This window comes from Podarcis erhardii (genome assembly GCF_964252035.2).
Source record: "Podarcis erhardii genome assembly, chromosome: 9".
NCBI lineage: Eukaryota > Metazoa > Chordata > Lepidosauria > Squamata > Lacertidae > Podarcis > Podarcis erhardii.
In genome coordinates this window covers 3,578,454-3,599,639 of record NC_138512.1, presented here as the reverse complement: position 1 = coordinate 3,599,639, position 21,186 = coordinate 3,578,454, and the positions used below count along the sequence as shown (strand labels likewise).

Sequence of the window (21,186 nt, the reverse complement as noted above, 5' to 3'; positions counted from 1 at the left end):
CACAGATGTTCTATGTGTGCACCCTTTGCCACACAACACACATCACAATCGAAAATGCCGTTGCACAGCAAACTCCGTTTTGCTCAGTTCAAGAACACAAAACGCCTTCTCCACTGCAGACGCAGCCATTTTGCCTGATAGTCACGTGACACGCGCACTATCACCTCCATCACTTCCCTCAGTCGCGGGACACAAACTTTATGAGCACATCTACCTAACAGTTCGCAGCTGTTTTCCGTGTCGGCGCCTGTCTTACAGGATCTGGAAACTGTATATTTCATTATGAATTACCTTGTATTATATTATTTTGGTGTCCAATCACTGCTTTACTATAGGATACTTCATTTCAATCAATCAAATCTTTATTACGGTAGTAGACCAGCATTCAGTAGGGTGGGGTACAGTCTTTTCCAATCTGTAAAACGTTTTGGAAAGCTAAAAAGAATTTAAACGCAAAGCATATATAAAAGTCTAAAAGAAGTTAAAAGAAGCTAAAAGAAGAGTTTCGGAGCATTAAACGGATGTGGAAGAGCAGAAAAGGTTAGTATATAAAAGACTATGGCTATCAATTTACAGGGCACTCTGATAGGAATGTTCATTAAATCTAGTGTAACAACAACAACCATTTATTTATACCCCACCCATCTGGCTTGGTTTCCCCAGCCACTCTGGGTGGCTCCCAATAGAATATTCAAAACACGATAAATACATCAAACACTAAAAACATCCATAAACAGGGCTACCTTCAGATGTCTTCTAAAAGTCAGGTAGTTGTTTCCTTCCTTGACATCTGCTGGGAGGGCGTTCCACAGGGAGGGCGCCACCACCAAGAAGGCCCTCTGCCTGGTTCCCGGTTTGTGGCACAGGTCATCATCCGATGAATTTGGAGCTTCATTTATTTCTGTGTTTATATTTAAAGAAAATATGCATTTTAACAGTATTGCTCCTTGATTGTAATATCAAGAATGCACTTAAAATTACTACGCACAACCGTGAATAAGTGATTGCAATGCACACACAGTTCAGCAACATAGATATTGGTTAACAAAGTCTAATATTACTATCTTGTTGTGATTATTATTACTTTTATTGCTACTAATCCCAGTGGCTTACAAGACTGAGCTCTGTTCTGCCTTGGTCAGTCCCCACCTGGAATACTGTGTCCAGTTCTGGGCACCACAATTTAAGAAGGATGCTGACCAATGGGAAGAAACCCCTCACCCCCCAGAGAGATGCCGGCTCAAAGAGCCCCCTGAGCTTAGACTACAAAGCCTCTGAGGGCGTGCAGAGTGCAGATCCCCCCAGGGGCCCCTCTCTCTCTCTCCCGGGCTCACCTGGGGGCCCCGTCCCTGCCACCCTCTCCGGCCTCTGAGGGTGTGCAGAGTGCAGATCCCCCCAGGGGCCCCTCTCTCTCTCTCCCGGGCTCACCTGGGGGCCCCATCCCTGCAAGCCTCTCCAGCCTCTGAGGGTGTGCAGAGTGCAGATCCCCCCAGAGCTCCCTCTCTCTCCCGGGCTCACTTGGGTGCCCAGTCCCTGCCAACCTCTCCGGCCTCTGAGGGCGTGCAGAGTGCAGATCCCCCCAGGGGCCCCTCTCTCTCTCTCCCGGGCTCACCTGGGGGCCCCGTCCCTGCCAGCCTCTCCGGCCTCTGAGGGCGTGCAGAGTGCAGATCCCCCCAGGGGCCCCTCTCTCTCTCTCCCGGGCTCACCTGGGGGCCCCGTCCCTGCCAGCCTCTCCGGCCTCTGAGGGCGTGCAGAGTGCAGATCCCCCCAGGGGCCCCTCTCTCTCTCTCCCGGGCTCACCTGGGGGCCCCGTCCCTGCCAGCCTCTCCGGCCTCTGAGGGCGTGCAGAGTGCAGGATCCACCCCCCAGAGGCCCCTCTCTCTCCCGGGCTCACCTGGGGGCCCCGTCCCTGCCAGCCTCTCCGGCCTCTGAGGGCGTGCAGAGTGCAGATCCCCCCAGGGGCCCCTCTCTCTCTCTCCCGGGCTCACCTGGGGGCCCCGTCCCTGCCTGCCTCTCCGGCCTCTGAGGGCGTGCAGAGTGCAGATCCCCCAGGGGCCCCTCTCTCTCTCTCCCGGGCTCACCTGGGGCCCCGTCCCTGCCAGCCTCTCCGGCCTCTGAGGGTGTGCAGAGTGCAGGATCCACCCCCCAGAGGCCCCTCTCTCTCCCGGGCTCACCTGGGGGCCCCGTCCCTGCCAGCCTCTCCGGCCCTTGGGTGACTCTGGCCAGCTGGACGGGCTGCAGGCGTTGGTGTCCCTGGCGGACGAGGAGGGTCATGTGGCCCTCGGAGGGGAAGGGGCCACCTTCAAAAGGCCCTGCAACTCCCGCCAGCCTCCGCCGGCAGACTTCCCAGCATGCACTGCCAGCTCCATTAGGCCAATGGTTGAATCCCAGCATGAAGAAATTTGAAATTTACTCGTTTTTCCAGTGTATAACCAAATAATTCAATCTCAAGGAGTCTTATGTTTGGCTTCGCTTATTAGCTTCATGGATAAATTAACCTCTATTAGGTTTCATTTCATTTCCCTCAGGTCCTTCTTCCCAGCATGCTTTGCTGCCCCATCTTCTCACAAACAAGGATCCTGTGTCCTATAATTGAAATTTACTCATTTTCCAATGTGTAACTAAATAAATTAATCCCAAATTGTCTTTCGTTAGGTTTCACTTAATAGCTTTATTGATAAATTATCCCTTATTAGGTTTCATTTCCCTCAGGTCCTTCTTCCCAGCATGCTTTGCTACCCCTTCTTCTCACAAACATGGATCCAGCTTCCTATACTTGAAATTTACCCATTTTCCAACATATAACTGAATAAATAAATCCCAAGGTGTCTTTTGTTAGGTTTCACTTAATAGCTTTATTGATAAATTACCCTTTATTAGGTTTCATTTCCCTCACGTCCTTCTTCCCAGCATGCTTTGCTACCCCTTCTTCTCACAAACATGGATCCAGCTTCCTATACTTGAAATTTACCCATTTTCCAACATATAACTGAATAAATAAATCCGAAGGTGTCTTTTGTTAGGTTTCACTTATTAGCTTTATTGGTAAATTATCCTTTGTTAGGTTTGATTTCATTTCCCTCAGGTCCTTCTTCCCAGCATGCTTTGCTGCCCCTTCTTCTCCAAACAAGGATCCTGTTTCCTATCATTTTCTTTTTCTCTAGGCGTATTTGGATTCTTCCATTTAAACTTGATGGAGGGGCAGAGCGATGGAAAAAGAGAGGCGGCTTTTCCTCCCAGCCTTTCCCTCGCCCTTCCCAGGCTGCCCTGCGCAACCTTCCTCCTGGCCTGCTCATCAACTCAGAAGAACCAATTCTTCGACTACTCAACCCACCTAACCCAGGAAGCCTCCCAGAGACCTCGTCCTTTTCCTCCTTCCCTTGGAGGCACCTAGAAGGGCTTCCCCCTTTTCCCGACGTCCCGCGGCTCCGGCGCCCTGGACAACAGAGGCCAAAATGGCCTGGGCCACCCGCCAGGTGTTTGACCTGCAATTTAGAGCTCCCCAAATGCTTGAAATGCATGTTGTGGCTGTCATTTGGATAGTGCTTTGAATATTCTGTTGGGAGCCGCCCAGAGTGGCCAGGGAAAGCAATATTATTATTATTATTATTATTATTATTATTATTATTATTATTATTATTATTATTATCTTCTCATCGCCTTGATTGCAATGAAACCTAAAGCAGACCCATTGAAATGCAATTATTAACTTGGTTTCGGGTTTACACCAACCATTCTTCTTTTCGCAGTTGAGATGTTATTTCTGACCATTCACTTTGTTCTGATTGGTACCTGATTGATAAACTCATTCTTTAACGTCATCTGAATCTCTTGCTATTGGTTTATAGATACAAATTCTGTTCTTAACCTGAAATTGTTCTTAACCTGAGGTACCATTTTAGCTAATGGGGCCTCCTGCTGCCGCCTCGCCGCTGCCACGTGATTTCTGTTCTCTCTTTTTTTTTTTTTTTTAATAATTTTTATTAATTTTCATAAACAAAAAAAACACACAAATAAAAACATTCACAAACAACACATGATTTCCCCATGCCTCCCCTTCACTGCATCCTTGTTTCAATTTTTTTAGCAATCCTTCATTTCATTTCTATATTTAACTTCCCTCAGATTCTCTTAACTTAAATACTTACAGCTGTAATTCTCTGTTTCTTACCCCTTGACATTTTATCAGTCTGAAATTTTACAGCAGTTCTTAAGATATATTTTAAATTTTTCCCAGTCCTCTTCCACTGTCTCTCTCCTCTGATCACGGATTCTGCCGGTCATCTCTGCCAGTCCCATAAATTCAGTCACCTTCGTCTGCCATTCTTCCAGAGTAGGTAGTTCTTGCATCTTCCAATACTTTGCCAGGAGAATTCTTGCTGCTGTAGTTGCATACATGAAAAAAGTCCTATCTTTCTTTGGTACCAATTGGCCGACCATACCCAAGAGAAAAGCCTCCGGTTTCTTTGCAAATGTCCACTTAAGGATTTTCTTAATTTCATTATAGATCATTTCCCAGTAGGCCTTAACCTTTGGGCAGGTCCACCAAAGATGATAGAAAGTTCCTTCACATTCGTTACATTTCCAGCATTTATTATTGGGCAAATGATATATCTTTGCAAGCTTGACTGGGGTCATGTACAGTAGTGCCCCCAAGACGAATGCCTCGCAAGACAAAAAACTCGCTAGACGAAAGGTTTTTTCGCCCGCGATTTGCCTCGCAAGACGAATTCCCCTATGGGCTTGCTTTGCAAAACGAAAACGTCTCGCGACTTTGTTTCCTTTGTGTAAAAACCGTTAAAACCAAGGGTGCTTAGCTTGAGCAGCTGCAGTTGCGACTTGACGTCGAGGAGCAACTGTTAGCACGTGGTTTGGTAGCCTTTTCTCAGACTTTGCTCACTTTTGAAGATTTTCCAAAACTTTTCCAGAACTTCTCTTTCATCCATTTGGTAAGTTAAACTTTTAAAACTTTTTTGGGGGGTTTTGGATTTTGGGTTGGGGTGTTTGGGATTCAAGGACTTGGTGTTGGGAAGGGGTTTGCGATAATCTGGGGGCTTGTGGGCCTTTTTTGGGAATTTTTATGATTTTCTGTGACCACTGGGCCAGGTTGATTTTTTTTGAAAATTTTTCTGAGTTTGAATTTCTGAGTGCTGGCTGGCTAGGGGAACAGTTGGGGAGGTTTCTGCAGAAATCTGGGACCATGTGGGGTTTTTTGGGGAATTTTTATGATTTTCTGTGACCACTAGGCATGGTTGTTTATTTTCAATTTTTTTTTCTGAGTTTGAATTTCTGAGTGCTGGCTGGCTAGGGGAACAGTTGGGGAGGTTTCTGCAGAAATCTGGGACCATGTGGGGTTTTTTGGGGAATTTTTATGATTTTCTGTGACCACTGGGCCAGGTTGTTGTTTTTTTGAAAAATTTTCTGAGTTTGAATTTCTGAGTGCTGGCCATGTTGTTATTTTTTGAATTTTTTTTTTGTCTGGGTGGGGAAGCAGTTGGGGAGGGGTTTGCAGCAGTTGGGGAGGGGCTGGGGGAGCAGTTGGGGAGGGGTTTGCAATTTCTGTGTTGTGGGTGGGTTGGTGCGTGTCTGTGGGAGCAGTTGAGGTTTTTGAAGACATTGGTGATTTTTGAAGCTTTTCCAGAACTTCTCTTTCATCCATTTGGTAAGCTAAACTTTTAAAACTTTTTGGGGGGGTTTTGGATTTTGGATTTGGGGTTGGGGTGCTTGGGATTCAAGGCCTTGGTTCTGGGTTTTAATTTCTGTGTGGTGGGTGGCTGGCTGCTTTTGTATTTTTTGGGTTTGAAGCACATCACTGATTTTTTTTTCTGTTTCTGAGTTTACGAAGGTAGGAGCTGTGCTGCCATGGGACCCAAGAAGACTGCTGCTGCGGTGGCCGGCGAGAGGAAGAAGGAGAAGGTGACGCTGGAAATGAAGAAGGAGATCATCTGGAAGCACGACGGCGGAATGCGTGTGACGGACATCGCCAGGGAGTACGGCAGGAACCCATCGACCATCGGGACCATCCTGAAGATGAGGGAGAAGATCCTGGCGACTGATGCAGCCAAGGGAGTCACCAGGATCGTGAAGAACCGCCCAGCTGTCCTGGAGGAGGTCGAGAAGTTGCTGCTCATCTGGATAGAAGAGAAGCAGCGTGCAGGGGACACAGTGTCTGAGGCCGTCATTTGTGAGAAGGCCAAGGCCTTGCACGCTGACCTCATCCGGGAACAGCCAGGAACCTCAGCCGAGCCAGAAGTCTTCAAGGCTAGCAGAGGTTGGTTTGACCGGTTCAAGACAAGATCTGGCATCCACAGTGTGGTCAGGCATGGAGAGGCTGCCAGTTCTGATGTTCCTGCGGCTGAAGACTTTGCAGCGGAGTTCCTGGAGGTTGTGACGACGGAGGGCTACGTTCTGCAGGCAGAGGCTGCGCAGGAGCAGGCCTCACTGGAAGAGGAGGAAGCAACTGAGGAACGGCTGTCCTCCGAAAGACTGAGGGACATTTGCCAGAAGTGGAAGGAGGTGCAGACTTTTGCAGATCTACACCACCATGAGAAGCACGTGGCACATGACGCTGGGAACTTTTATGATACGAGGGTCATGTCGTCTTTCAGGGAGCTGCTGAAAAGGCGGATAAAGCAGCAGACTATGGACAGGTTCTTGACCAAGAAGCAAAGAGTGGAAGAGGAGCCTTCTTCGAGTGGTCCCCCAGAGTCTTAGAAAATGTACTGTACACTTTGTTGATTTTTAAATGTTTTTCTGTCATGTTTATAAAGTTAATTTATTTTCCCTTCAATTTTTGAACTGCTCTTTACAGTATGTGTGACTTTAAAGAGCAGTTAATAAACTGTTGTTGTACCAAATTTGGCTTTGTTTGGACTTTTTTTGACCATAGGAACGCATTAATTGATTTCCAATGCATTCCTATGGGATTTCGTGCTTCGCAAGACGAAAAATTCGCTAGACGACAAAAATTGCGGAACGAATTAATTTCGTCTTGCGGGGCACCACTGTACCACCTATAGATCATTTTCATTATGTTTTCTTTCAAGGCACTACATGCCGTAAATTTAAGGCCTGTGGTCCATAACTGTTCCCAGTCAGCAAACATAATATCATGACCTAAGTCTTGTGCCCATTTGATCATAGCTGATTTAACCGTTTCATCCTGTGTATTCCATTTCAGCAACAAATTATACATTTTAGACAAATTCTTAGTATTGGTCTCTAACAATTCTGTTTCCAATTTTGACCTCTCCTTCTGAAATCCTAGTTTCCTGTCCTGCTTAAAAGTCTCATTTATCTGGTAATAATGTAACCAGTCTCGAACTTTGGATTTTAATTTCTCAAAGCTCTGTAATTTAACTTTTTCACCGTCATATTCTATAATTTCACAATATTTTGGCCAATTAGAATCCATGTTAAGTTTTTTCACCGCTCTAGCTTCCATTGGTGACAACCATCTGGGTGTTTTATTTTCCAACAAATCCTTATATCGATTCCAAACATTATACAAAGCTTTCCTGACAATATGATTTTTAAAGCCTTTATAAACCTTTGCCTTGTCGTACCATAAATATGCATGCCAGCCAAAATTATTGTCATACCCTTCCAAGTCTAAAATGTCTGTGTCTTCAAGAAGTAGCCATTGCTTCAACCAGCAGAAAGCTGCTGCTTCGTAGTAAAGTCTTAAGTCCGGCAGAGCAAAACCCCCCCTATCTTTTGCATCAGTTAGAATCTTAAATTTTATTCTGGGCTTTTTGCCCTGCCAGACAAATTTGGATATATCTTTCTGCCACCTCTTGAAACAGTCCATCCTATCTAGAACTTGCAATGTCTGAAACAAAAACAACAATCTCGGCAATACATTCATCTTAATAACAGCAATTCGGCCTAACAAGGATAGTCTCAACCTAGACCATATGTCAAAATCTTTCTTAACTTCCAGCCAACATTTCTCATAATTGTCTTTAAATAAATTCACGTTCTTAGATGTTAAATTCACCCCCAGATATTTCACTTTTTTTGTTATTTCCAAACCAGTTTCCCTTTGAAAACTGTCTTTTTCCCCCATCGTTAGATTTTTTTCCAGCACCTTTGTCTTCTGTTTATTTAGTTTAAAACCAGCCACTTGGCCAAATATTTCAATTAGTTCTAAAACTCTTTTTGTACTGGCTTCTGGCTGCTGCAAAGTCAAAACTAGGTCATCTGCAAATGCTCTTAACTTATATTGTTTAGCTCCGAGGTGTATTCCTTCAACCAGCTGGTCCCTTCTAATCATATTCAACAACACCTCCAGGACCGATATAAACAATAGAGGGGATATTGGGCAATCCTGTCGTGTCCCTTTTTCTATTGGGATCTCGTCCATAACCACACCATTCACAATTAATTTAGCTTTTTGCTCAAAGTATATTGCACCTATACCATTTTCAAAATTTTGGCCTACCCCCATCCCATGGAGATTCCTCTTCATAAAGCTCCAAGAAATATTGTCAAAGGCTTTCTCCGCGTCCACAAAAATCAGAACTGCTTTTCTATTTATATCAGTCTCCAATAGTTCCAAAATATCTATAATGTTCCTTACATTATCTGACATATGTCTCCCTGGGAGAAAGCCTGTTTGGTCCTTGTGAATCTCCTCTAACAGCACTTTTTTAAATCTTTTTGCTAAAATGTCTGCAAAAATTTTGTAATCCACATTTAAGAGTGATATAGGGCGGTAGTTCTTAACTTGATGTTTCTCAGTTTCTGTCTTCAGTATAAGTGAGATGAATGCTTCTTTCCACGATTCGGGAGCCTTTTTCCCCTCCAAAATTTGGTTGCAAACTTCTTTCAATGGTTGTATTAGCCATTCCTTCATTGCTTTATAGTATCTCGCCGTCAGCCCATCTGGTCCTGGTGATTTTCCCAATTGCATATTCTGGATGGCACCCTCTATTTCCTGGTTCGTAATTTTCTCATTTAAAATCCTTTTATTTTTTTCTGAGATCTTTGACAGTCCATATGTTTTAATAAATTCTTCTATCTCTTGTTCATTTTTTGGCCCTTGTGCATACAATTTCTTGAAGAAACTTTGAAAACAATTACTAATTTCATTTGGTTTATTTATAGATTTTCCATCTACCTCGAGAAATGTCACAGTATTCAACTTTTGTCTTTTTCTCAGTTGCCATGACAGCAGTTTCCCACATTTATCTGCTGATTCAAAAGTTTTTTGCCTCATTTGTTTTATTTTCCATTCTATTTCTTGATTCATCAATTCCATGTATTGGGTCTGGTAATACTTTATTTCTCTTAAAATCTCCTGAGATTTAGGTTTTGATCTCAGTTTCTTCTCTCCTTCTTTCATTTGTTTCCAAATTTTTTCTTTCTTCTCATTCTGTTGTTTCCTTTTTATCGAATTCTGCTGGATTAGAAAACCACGCATCACGGCCTTGCTTGCATCCCATATTATTCTTCTTTCCACATCTGTTCCTAGGTTTATTTCGAAGTAGTCTTTCAAAGTCTTTGGGGCCTTTTTATAAATTGCTTCATCTCTAAAAAGAGTGTCATTCATTCTCCATCTGAAGGTTCCAGCTGTTGTCAATTTCATTTCCATCTTTACTGCATTATGGTCGGAGCAAGTTTTTGGGCAGATTTCTGTTTTTTTAACCCTTGGTGCCAGATTGCTAGAAATCCATATTTGGTCAATCCTGGTCCATGTCATTTTTGCTTCAGAGAAAAAGGTCCCCTCTCTTTCCAGAGGGTTCCTTGTTCTCCAAATGTCAATCAAGTCCATTGTGTCAGTCAGTTCGAAGAAAGTCTTTGGTAGTCTCCCATCCTTAGAAATTACTTGTCTTTGAGCTTTATCCATATTTGTGGAGACAACTCCATTCATATCACCCATCATTATAATTTTATAGTCCATAAAATCCATTAATGTCTCATGCAACTTCTTGAAAAACTCAGCCTTCCCCTCATTAGGTGCATAAATTCCTACAATCAGAATTTTTTCTCCTTGAATTTGAATTTCCACTGCCAGAAATCTTCCTTGTTCATCCTTAAAGATCATTTTTTGTTCCAATTTTTCCTTAACATAGATCACCACTCCTCTTTTCTTAACTTTATCTGAGGAAATAAATTCCAGTCCTAATCTCTTATTTGTCAAAAGTTTCCTGTGTATTCTGGCAATATGAGTTTCTTGCAAGCATATTATGTCTAAATATTCTTTCTTTAATATATGAAACACTTGGGCCCTTTTTCGGGGATGGTTAAGACCGTTGCAGTTCCAACTCAGAAGTTGCAGAGACATTTTTGTTACTGGGTATCTTTTCCACCGACTGCTCCAAGTTCTTGTTCCTGATCGGTCGGTGCTGGGGTCAATCCAAATGATAGGTTTGCAATATCCGGTATTTCTCTCTCACTCACAGTTCCTTTCTGAAAATCTTCAAAATTTCTCTCCAAAAAATGTTCTTTATCTTGAATTGTTTTTATTTTAATTTTCTTCCCTTTAAAGTTAAAGGACAACCCTTGTGGGAACTCCCATCTGAATGGAGTGTTGTTTTGTTTCAATAAATCCACTAAATCTTTAAATTGAGTCCTCACCTCCAAAAAATATTTAGGAATATCTTTAAAGATCTGTATTTGAGAATTTTTAATAATCAAAGCCTTCTGGAAGTGTAGGTTCAATATTTTGTCTCTTTCTTCCTTGGATCTCAAAGTGATTAAGCAGTCCCTCGGTTTCTTGCCTTGCTTCCTGCCAATCCGAAAAGCTGTAGTTATTACAAATTCATCTTCTTCTCCTTCTAGTTCGTCAGTCCAAAATTCTTGAAACTTATCTGTGAGAAATTCCCCAAGGTTGCCCTCTTCCTCTTCTGGTACCAATCTCAATTTCAAATTCTTGCCTTTCCTCTCCAATTCCATAAGAGCCAAAGTTGCATCATGTTCGTGTACCTTCTTTGCAATGGGCGCAAATTTTCCCTTAGTTTCCTCGGCAGTGCTCTTGGCGATCTCGGCTATTTTCCTTGTTTCCGTACTTTCTTGAATTAGACGATTTATAGAGTCTGTATTAGATGATATTGTCGTTGTGTTCAAATCCAATCTTGTTGTCAATTCTGTCAATTTCTTAGAGTTCTCTGTAGATTGCTTAGTGAGTGCTTCTAAAGATTGATTTATTCTGAGCAGTGCCTGTGTCATAGAATCCATTGATGCTGTTGTTACTTTTTCCTGTGCTGCTGCTGCTCATGATATGGAGCTTCTTTTCTGAGCCTGCTTTTGAGCCTGTTTTGTTTTGCTTCTTGTTGATATTTCATCTAGTGGAGTGCTCATAACTCAAGGTCGTTCACACAGGAAGGTTGCAAGTGGAAAATCCCACTTCTTTATCTCAATACAGCAGTCTCTCTTTTAGTCCTCTAGAGGGAGAAATTGTATCCAGGCAGGAATAACAAAGAAACAGGAAAGCAGATAGCCATGCAAAGTCCCAAAGAAATAAAAGTCCAACCCAAAGTCCTACTTTGTTGCAATTTAAAATCAAATTCTGCCAAGTAAAGTCCCGTTATTATGTTTCAAATAAAGTCTTACTTTGTATCCACAATCCTCTTTTTTTGACAGTTCGTTTCCAGGCGCTCACCGCTCAGGCAGCCTGGTCAGAGGTATCGGCAGCGGAGAGTTTCCCGTTCACAACTTTCTTCTTCTAGCGGGTTAAATTAAGCCAATTTTTCCTTCCCCCCTTCTCCCGCTCAGTGGGGGGAAGACCCTTTCAATGTCAGGTTTAGCAAAGTTTCAAAAAGCGTTCCCTTTAAATGCAGCTTGCTCTTTTCATTGCTGCGTCAGTCGTGCAGTTCCGGGAGGCTGACTTCCTTAATTTTTGCCTTTCCCGTTTTCAGCCAAATCTTCTTAATTTAAAGGTCCCGTTCAATTTGTTTTGCAGTTCTTACTCACGGGTATTGTTGCCAATTGGTAGTTTCAGGAAGGAATCGGCGCTCTCCGTCAATGGCGACGCGGCTTCGCTCCGCGAGCTGGGTTGCGATCCTCAGCACCGCGCTCACACCCGATGCCGCTCCGGAGCCTTTAAAAAGACTTTTTTGCGATACCGGGGGGCGCAAAGGTGCCCACCGAATCTCCTTGTTCACAGGCTTCAGCGCCTGTGATTTTAGGGGTCCCCCGCTCACCGTAGCGGGTCAGACCCGAACTCACGGAGCAGTCCTGCTTCAGAGCTCGAAGCAAGGACCGCCATTAAGACGCTGGCGCCGACCGGAAGTCCTGTGATTTCTGTTCTCATCCTGAAGCAAAGTTCTTAACCCGAGGTACTATTTCTGGGTTAGGGGAGTCTGTAACCTGAAGCGTCTGTAACCCGAGGTACCACTGTATGTATATAAAGTCAGAACATTATTGTAAAGTTACAGATAGGTAGCCGTGTTGGTCTGCCATGGTCAAAACAAAATAAAAAAATTCCTTCCAGTAGCACCTTAAAGACCAACTGAGTTAGTTCTAGGTATGAGCTTTCGTGTGCATGCACACTTCTTCAGATACGGTATCTGAAGAAGTGTGCATGCACACGAAAGCTCATACCTAGAACTAACTCAGTTGGTCTTTAAGGTGCTACTGGAAGGCATTATTGTAAAGTTACAAGAAAGGAGATTCCAAACCAACATCAGGAAAAACTTTCCGATAACAATGACTCGCGAATACAGCATAGAAGATGCAGAGAGAAGCCCCGAACAAGGGGGGCTCCTCCTTTTAACAAGTTTCTCCAGGTTACCCCCCACACCTTGTGGGAAGCATCACACACATGTCGTGAACATGTCATAGAACAGGTGTGGTACTGGGGTGAAAACGGATGCCGTGTCCATCCCAAATGTAAGGCATCTCTGACCCTCCAGACCTTTCTCTTTCCAATACACGGAGACCGGGAGGACATGGTTTCCGGGATGGGTTGGTGTCCGGCTGGAGGGCTTGACCCTTATGCCATAGGGCAGGTGGGGACGTGAGCATAAGCTTCAGAGATGAGGGCAATGCCAGGCTCAGCCCCAAGCCCCTCCTCGGATGGCCACCTTCCCCCTGAAGAAGCAGCCTTGGCAGGATGCCAACCCGTCCCGGGAAGGATTTCTGCTGATTTCTTTCTCCAGATTCCTCCTCAATGGAGGGTCGTTCCAATGCAGCCCGTGGGTGTCCATGGCTTCTTCGCCCTTCCCTGCTTGGGCAGCTGCAGTACCAGCGCAGTCGTCGCTAGAGGGCGATGTTTCGCAACCTCTCCTGATCCCGCGCTTCGGATTGGCAAAGGAAAGAGGGCTCTGTCAGGAAGGGCGCTTGGGGATTGGTCAAGCACTTGATGAATGGGGGAAAGGAGGAAACGAAGGGGATCGCTGTACGCTGCGCTGCACGGGGTTGAGCTACAGACGTGCAGGTCTGCAACACGTGCAAAGAGTCGGCGAAAGAATCCGAGACCAGGGAGAAGAGTCGGGGGAAGAAGATTGGAAGAAATTTAAAGACTACTTACATAAATACTGCCAAATTAATGAATGTTAGAATGATGTCGGAATGAAGTTAAGTGCTTTTAGCAGTAATGTTATAAAGGAATATGTAAAAATGGATTGTTACTAGGTGAGAATACAAAGCTATAATACATTAAGGTAAAGGATGAAGATAAAAATAAGGAAGGAAAGGATTTGCTGGATTAACTAACTGAATTGGAATACAAAAAAGGGAGGTGTGAGGAGGTCAAGGAAACAAGCAAATGAAAGACAAGACATGAAAAGATTGATTTGTTTTTAATTGTTTGTACTTTGTATTTTTTCTCTTTTTTCTCTTTTTTCCTTATTTTGTAACCTTTTTGAAACTCCAATAAATATCTTTTAAAAACAACAACAAAGAGTCGGTGAACAAAACACAGGATCAAAATTCAGGGCGCCACCGGCGAAGTCAGTCCATAGGCGCCGACTCCATGGGGCCTGAGGGGGCCCGAGCCCCCTCAAAAATTCATTTGGGGGGGCTCTGCCCCCCCAATAATTTAAGAAAATTATTAGTTATATTATGCTTTGTAAAATCACAAAATTATGTTGGTATTTTTTATTTTCCTTGTTTGACGATAGTTACCTTTTAAAATACATTCAGTAATGAGTTAAAACAAAGCCACTCCCGATCTAGAGAGGGGGTGGGGTTGCGGGCTCTCGACCCATCAACAATCTCGCGGGGCTGGCGTCAGCCCCGCGAGAAGCGGGGATTCCCCCTAGCTCATTAATATTCACCGCCCACGGCGGCAGCCAATCGGCTGCCGCAAAGGGCGAGCCCTCACAGGTTCACTTAAGGTCGGGACAGCCCGGGGCTCGCCCCTTTCGTTCCCCCAGCAGCAGCGGTTTGGAGGTCTTGGGCCCACCCAATATTTTTTATAAGTCGGTATTGGCCCCCGCCCCCCCCCCAATATTTTTTATAAGTCGGCGCCCCTGAGTCAGTCCTCTGTTCTTTTCTCCGGTTACAACCTCCCTGATTTCAGAATGGAGGGAGAGTCACATTTATAAGCCCCCCCCCATGGATCAGCAAGGGCATCAGCCCCAATTTCAACCCAGAGGGGAGGGGAGGCCAGGAAGCAAGCCGCCCCCTCCCCTCAGCTGGAAGGGGCCGTTAAAATGGGGAGGGCTCAGAGCCACAGACTTTAAGTCCCCTAAGCTATTGGTCTGAAGCTCAACATCCAAAAAACGAAGATCCTGGCCACTGGTCCCCTCACCTCCTGGCAAATAGAAGGGGAAGAAATGGAGGCAGGGAGAGATTTCACTTGCTTGGGCTCCATGATCACTGCAGATGGTGACAGCAGCCACGAAATTAAAAGACGCCTGCTTCTTGGGAGAAAAGCAATGACAAACCTGGACAGCATCTTAAAAAGCAGAGACATCACCTTGCCAACAAGGGTCCATATAGTTAAAGCCATGGTTTTCCCAGGAGTGATGGATGGAAGTGAGAGCTGGACCATCCAGAAGAATGGATGCTTTTGAATTCTGGTGCTGGAGGGGTTCTGTTTGTCTTTAAAAGGGGGGTCCAACTCTGTTACTCCCCCCCCCATTTCCCCCATGCGCCTCCCGCTGCCGACCACGCTGAGGACTCAGCCCCCCCCCTTCAGCTGCCTCCTTCCTCCAGCTGCTTCTGGCGCCCTCGCTCCGCCTCCCTCTGCCAGGCCACGCCCCTTACAGGCCCCCCCGTCTTGGCCAATCAGCGCGGGGCAAGGGCGAAGGGCGGGGCGGGCGAGGCAAGCGGGAAGGGAGGGGAGGGGAGGCTCCTGTGCTCGCGAGAGTGGCAGGCCGCCTACGCCAATCCGGGCGAGCCACTGTGAAAGGAGGCGGGGAGAGTGGAGCTGGGGAAGGCAAGAGGTGGGCGGGGCTTAGTGGGGAGTGGTCACGCCCACTGGGAGGGTCAAGGCAAAGCTGGGAGGAGCCTCTGGCCGGACTTATTTCATTATTATTACTAATATTAATGAGTAATGAAGTATGAATTTGGGGGGAGAGGAATACATTACATTAGTGTGAGATCACTGCATTACTAGGATATTTCATTTCAATCAATCAGATCTTTATTACCTTAGTAGACCAGCATCAGTAGGGTGAGGTACAATCATTTACAGTCTGTAAAACGTTTTGGACAGCTAAAAAGTATTAAACACAAAGTATATATAAAAGTCTAAAAGAAGCTAACAGAATCTAAAAGAAGGGTTTAGGAGCATTAAATGGATGTGGAAGAACATAAAATGTTAGTATATTAAGACTATGGCTATCAATTTACAGTGTATTCTGATATGAGTGTTCATTAAATCTAGAATAATAATAATAATAATAATAATAATAATAATAATAATAATAGGTGTTGCAATGGAGGAGTGCAGGGAAAAGAAAACTCCTGGCACTCATTCTTTCTTGCTACAGAATTAAAAGATTTCTCTCCTTTTCTCCTTCTTTTTCTCTTGGGTGGTGTGTTCAGCGGTCACCCTCAAGGGAAACAGGGTCACCCCCCTGGAGGAAATGGACTGATCGGAACCTGGCTGTGACATCGGCTCAGAATCCCAACCTCACTTGGCAGTTGAAGCCAACCCCTGCCTTGATCAGCAGCCTTTGGGTGCCTGATCTGCAACTGCAAAGTGAGACGATTGACGCCTGGGAAAATGGTGAGGGGACCAGCAGGAAACTGCTAAGGGAGTTTGGAGTCCTTTTATTCTGTTGCAGTTGCAGAGAAAGGAGGGTGGGGGATTGGGGGCCACCCCAGGTGTCATCACTGAGGGGGGTGGCAAAAGGACAAAAAGCCGAGTTTAAAATAAAAATAAAAATTGGGCTCACCAAACCTTTTAGTTGAGTCAAAAAACATGGCTGGCACTGGGCGCCACACCGTGGGGGCTGGCACTTACAGGGGGGGAGGGCTGTTGAGTGCCTGATCCTAGCGTCTCTCCTGGGAGTGACATGGTGGCGTGGGCCCCTGCAGGCTGGGCGCTGCCTGAAACACCAGCGTGGGGCTTGCGTCTGCCCTCTGCCTCTCCCTCAGCCGCCCTACAGCTGATGGGGAGGCAGGAGATAGGCTCCAGGTAGCGCCCCCCGCCTGCAGGACCCCCGCGTTGAACTGGGCACCCGAGCGGCTGGCTATGCCGCTGTTCTGTTGTTTCAATTATGGGTGCCTTGAGAGTTAATGTGCTGTGCTTGCTGCCCCACTCGTCCTGATGGACCAGCCCCCCATGGCACCAGGGCTGTAGGTCTTCCCTGGCTAGCTACTCAATGTGGGCAGGAGAGTTTGCCTTCTGGGTTCCTGTCTCATTTTGGGCTGCTCTCGGACTTCCGGGTTGGCGCCTCCGGCAATGGCTGAATTCCTCTGATCGGGAGGCATTTGCCTCGTGGAAATCTGGGTCTGGCCGCCATGGCGAAGGCGGAGACCCACTAAAAATCACAGGCGGGTGAAGCCTGTGAACCTGGGATTCGGCTGGCACCTTTTGCGCCTCCCCCACTCGTGGGGAAACCCGGTTTCGGGGTTCCGGAGCAACGTGGGGTGAGTGTCACGGTGCTTCGAATTGACTGCTTCTTCCACGGAGCAAAGCCGCATAGCTGTTGCTGGAGAGCGCTGACGTTTTCCTGTGGACAATTTGATGTTAAAGCAACTACCCGTGAGTAGAGCAGAGAATTGGATTTTTAAACATCTTAATTTGACACCGAAACGGGGAGGTTCCAACCAGGAAGTCCGCCTTCCCCTTTTGTAAATAGATCACAGCAAAGAGACTGTAAGCTAAAGTCTTGGAAAGCCTATTGTACAGGACTAAATTTCCATCGGTAGAAAACATCAAACCCCCCTTGGAAGCAGGAGAAGAGGGGGGAAGTTTTGAATTGTGTGTGCCTGCAGGAGAAAGTGAAGAACGTCAAAATACCACCGCTCCGAACCTGGAAACGGGCTGCTAGTAAGACTGACGTTTTTGGATTGGTCGTTGACAGTGAATAGAACATTCGCTGACAGCTAGCTAAATAAGAGAGATACATTGTTTCTATTCTCTCCGTCTGCTCTTAAAAAGGAGTAAAAGTAACTGAAAATTGAAACTAACTTTATTGTTTGAACTGTGCTTAAAAGGATTGATACAAATAGAAACTGTTTCCCTCTAGAGGAAGCCTTTGAAACTATGACAAGAGCTGAGCTGGGGGAATTTCCAGCTGCAAGATAAGGCTGTGAGACTTTGGGAATGACCTTGAATCGGTTAAGAATGTCGACAGAAGAGGACTTAGTGGCTGTATTATGTAAGATAAAGGATTCATTGGAACAGCTTCACAAGAAGGTGGATTTTTTGGGACAAAAGGTGAATACCAATACAGAAACTATCCAGAAATTGACACAGGAATCTACTTTGACTTGGCAAACTGCGGAGAAGGCTAGGGAGAAAGCTGTTGCCGTTGAACCTAAAGTAACACAATTGGAGAGAGAAAGAGTCCCAGCCTCATACATGCAATTTGATGATCATAAGTTGATGCCTGTTATGATTAAATCTAAAGGAAAACAGACTTTGAGGATCAGAGCCCTGCCTGAACTGGAGAGGGAAGTTTTGATGGACTTTCTTACACAGGAATCTGCTGATTTTTGGGACCTGGAATTGGGCCAAGAAGAGACTAAAATTGTGAGGGTTTTCAGACTTTACCAGAAGAACTTAGAAGAACAACAGTCAAGAGTGGAAATTTTGAAAGACGTCCTGAAATACCTTTTGGATCTTAGGTTTAACTATGGAGATTTGGTTACCCTGTCGAGATGGAATAAAATTATCTTTAGGTGGGAGTTTCCCCAAGACCTACTCTTCAGCCTCAAAGGAAGGAAAACAAAAATAAGATCAGTAGAAGACAAAGTAAAGTTCTTGTATAAGTACGAAGAAGACCCGCAGAAGGGACTTGGAAAAGAGTTAAGAGCATCGGACAGAAGATCACCAGGTTGGTGGACTATATGGAATTGGCGGAATGGACTGGCAGAATCCGAGACCAGGGAGAAGAGACGGTGGAAGAAGATTGGAAAAAGTTTAAAGACTATTTATAGAAATAATGTAAAATTAATGAGTGTTTGAAAAATGTTGGAATGAAGTTATACGGCTTTAGTAGAAATGTTATAAGGAATTAAGTATAGATAGATTATTAGAGTATTAAAGGGAAAATAAGGTTAAAATATGTTAAGACAATTATATGACAGAAATAGAGGAAGATGGAAAGGATTTGCTGAAATAATTAACAGAAGTGGAATACAAAGAGGGAGGTGTGAGGAGGTCGATGAAACAAGGGAATGAAAGTTAAGATATTGGTATGGTAAGAAGTGTGTTTTAAAATGTTTTTGTTTGGTTATGTTTAGTTTATTGTGTTAGTGTTGTGTTGTGTATTGTTTATATATTGTATTGTATTGGGTTTTTTTTCTTCTCTTCTTTTTCTTCTTCTTTGTAATGTTTAAAAGCAATAAACATTTTGGGCTGCTCTCTTTCTCCTTTCTGCCTGCCACCACCACTGGGTCTCTGCCAGCAGTCAGCCATCGAGGAGGACATTTTCCATGAAAAGGAGGATGAAGGAAAAGGCGAGGAGGAGTCCGCAAGACGGCTGGATCTCCTCAGTCCTGACTGGGTAGGTGGCCGTGGCCTAAGCGGTGATAGGCAGAAGGGGAGGGGGGCATATCAACCGCAGGATGAAACTGTTGTTTCAGTTAGGGGTGCCTTGAGTTTTAATGTTTGGTTTGGTTTTTTAATTGCTCGTTTTTTGCATCTTTCCTTGCAGGTTCCAAGTATGTCACCCTTTTCCAGTGTTTCCTCCCTGTCCTCCCTGGATTCCCTTTGGGACTCCCTCAATGAGGTACGTAGCAGACAGAGCAGGAGGGAAGCCCTGCTGAGCTGGGCAACCCTGAGGCCGGGGAGGAGGAGGAGGAAGCCGGCCAGCCGGCCGGTCAGGCCACCTTCTGGACTGGTCGTGAGCAAGGGGGCAGGCAGGCAGGCAGGGGGCTGCTAAGGGTATGCTTGCTGCCCCACTTGTCCTGATGGACCAGCCCCCCATGGCGCCAGGGCTGTAGGGCTTCCCTGGCTAGCGACTTAGTGTGGGTTCCTGTCTCATTTTGGGCTGCTCTCTTTCTCCTTTCTCCCTGCCACCACCACTGGGTCTCTGCCAGCAGTCAGCCATCGAGGAGGACATTTCCCATGAAAAGGAGGATGAAGGAAAAGGCGAGGAGGAGACCGCAAGACGGCTGGATCTCCTCAGTCCCGACTGGGTAAGTGGCTGTGGCCTAAGTGGCCGCAGGATGAAACTGTTGTTTCAGTTAGGGGTGCTTTGAGTTTTAATGTTTGGTTTGGTTTTTTAATTGCTCGTTTTTTGCATCTTTCCTTGCAGGTTCCAAGTATGTCACCATTTTCCAGTGTTTCCTCCCTGTCCTCCCTGGATTCCCTTTGGGACTCCCTCAATGAGGTATGTAGCAGACAGAGCAGGAGGGAAGCCCTGCTGAGCTGGGCAACCCTGAGGCCGGGGAGGAGGAGGAGGAGGAAGCCGGCCGGCCGGCTGGTCAGGCCACCTTCTGGACTGGTCAGGAGCAAGGGGGCAGGCAGGCAGGCAGGGGGCTGCTAAGGGTATGCTTGCTGCCCCACTCGTCCTGATGGACCAGCCCCCCCCCCATGGCGCCAGGGCTGTAGGGCTTCCCTGGCTAGCGACTCAATGTGGGTTCCTCTCTCATTTTGGGCTGCTCTCTTTCTCCCCTCTCCCCACCACCACCTCTGGGGTCCTGTCTCTACCAGCAGTCAGCCTCTGAAGTGGCTATCAAGGAGGAAGAGCCACAAGAAGAATCAGGGAGCCCCCCAGAGGAGGACGGGGAGGACAAAGAGGACAGGGAGGACCTTGATTTGGCGTGCCCCCCACCTGGAGAACACCTGGAGGCAAGCGTAATTGAGGTCAGACGAAACATTCATTCATGACATATGAAAAGCTTCCCTGAACAGGGCTGTCTTCAGATGTCTTCTAAAAGTCAGATAGTTGTTTATTTCTTTGACATCTGGCGAGAGGGCATTCCACTGGGCGGGTGCCACTACCGAGAAGGCCCTCTGCCTGGTTCCCTGTAACTTGGCTTATCGCAGTGGGGAACCGCCAGAAGGACCTCAGCGCTGGATCTCAGTGTCCGGGCAGAACGATGAGGGTGGAGATAATTCTCCTGGGTTGCTTTTCGTTTGGTATTTGTTTTGTAAGATAACTCTTTTGAATGCGTCTCCAGGTGGCTCTTGCCAAATGAAGTTAGTAATTGCAAAGTGGGTTTGGCGATAATAAAACCATGTTGGCACTTTGCAAAGCCGGTTCTCTATGGGGTTTTCCTGCCTCCTATACCTTCCCCCCATCCGCTTGTTCTTGGTTTTGTGTCTCGTTCAGATCTCTCCAAGGCCGGCCACATGAGAACTTGGGAGAGGAGTGTTCCCTACTGACTACAACCCTTTCATATAACGCCTCGCCCCCAAACAGAAAAGGAGGGATTCTGACAGCCTGCCACCACACAGGCCCTTCTTCGTGTGGCACCTTCACAAACGGTCTGGAGGGCAGCAACACAAGAAGGGGCCTTTTCTGTGGTGGCTCCCACTTGGGGAATGCTCTCTCCAGGGAGGCTCCTCTCCCACCTTCATTATGTATCTTTAGGTACCAAGCAAAGACGTTTCTCTAGAACAGAGCTTTCCAAACTGTGTGTCGCAGAACCTTTGTGCTCCTCCCAGGGCTG

The 21,186-nt window shown here is 46.0% G+C and overlaps 2 protein-coding genes across 3 annotated transcripts in view; both read left to right on the top strand.

Moving 5' to 3' along the window:
• The window catches only part of LOC309349982 (uncharacterized protein), a 44,849-nt gene extending 24,372 nt beyond the window's left edge, over positions 1 to 20,477 (top strand). Inside the window, exons 3-6 of the mRNA XM_081876501.1 lie at positions 19,224 to 19,298; positions 19,612 to 19,707; positions 19,827 to 19,901; positions 20,228 to 20,477. Coding sequence (XP_081732627.1) covers positions 19,233 to 19,298; positions 19,612 to 19,707; positions 19,827 to 19,901; positions 20,228 to 20,401 — 411 coding nt within the window. The 5' untranslated portion in view covers positions 19,224 to 19,232 and the 3' untranslated portion in view covers positions 20,402 to 20,477. The remainder of the gene's footprint in view (positions 1 to 19,223; positions 19,299 to 19,611; positions 19,708 to 19,826; positions 19,902 to 20,227) is intronic.
• Positions 5,863 to 6,857, top strand: LOC309349965 (putative CENPB DNA-binding domain-containing protein 1; the record flags this gene model as incomplete). 2 transcript variants are annotated; one of them, XM_081876461.1, is made up of 2 exons in its annotated part: positions 5,863 to 6,345; positions 6,421 to 6,857. In XM_081876461.1, the coding sequence occupies 2 exons, from the start codon at positions 5,863 to 5,865 to the stop codon at positions 6,712 to 6,714; spliced, it is 777 nt and encodes a 258-aa protein (XP_081732587.1). In that variant the 3' UTR covers positions 6,715 to 6,857. The 2 variants fall into 2 exon arrangements, with proteins under 2 accessions (XP_081732587.1, XP_081732586.1); XM_081876460.1 differs by having other exon boundaries at positions 5,863 to 6,369; positions 6,415 to 6,857.
• Positions 20,478 to 21,186: the final 709 nt, after the last annotated feature.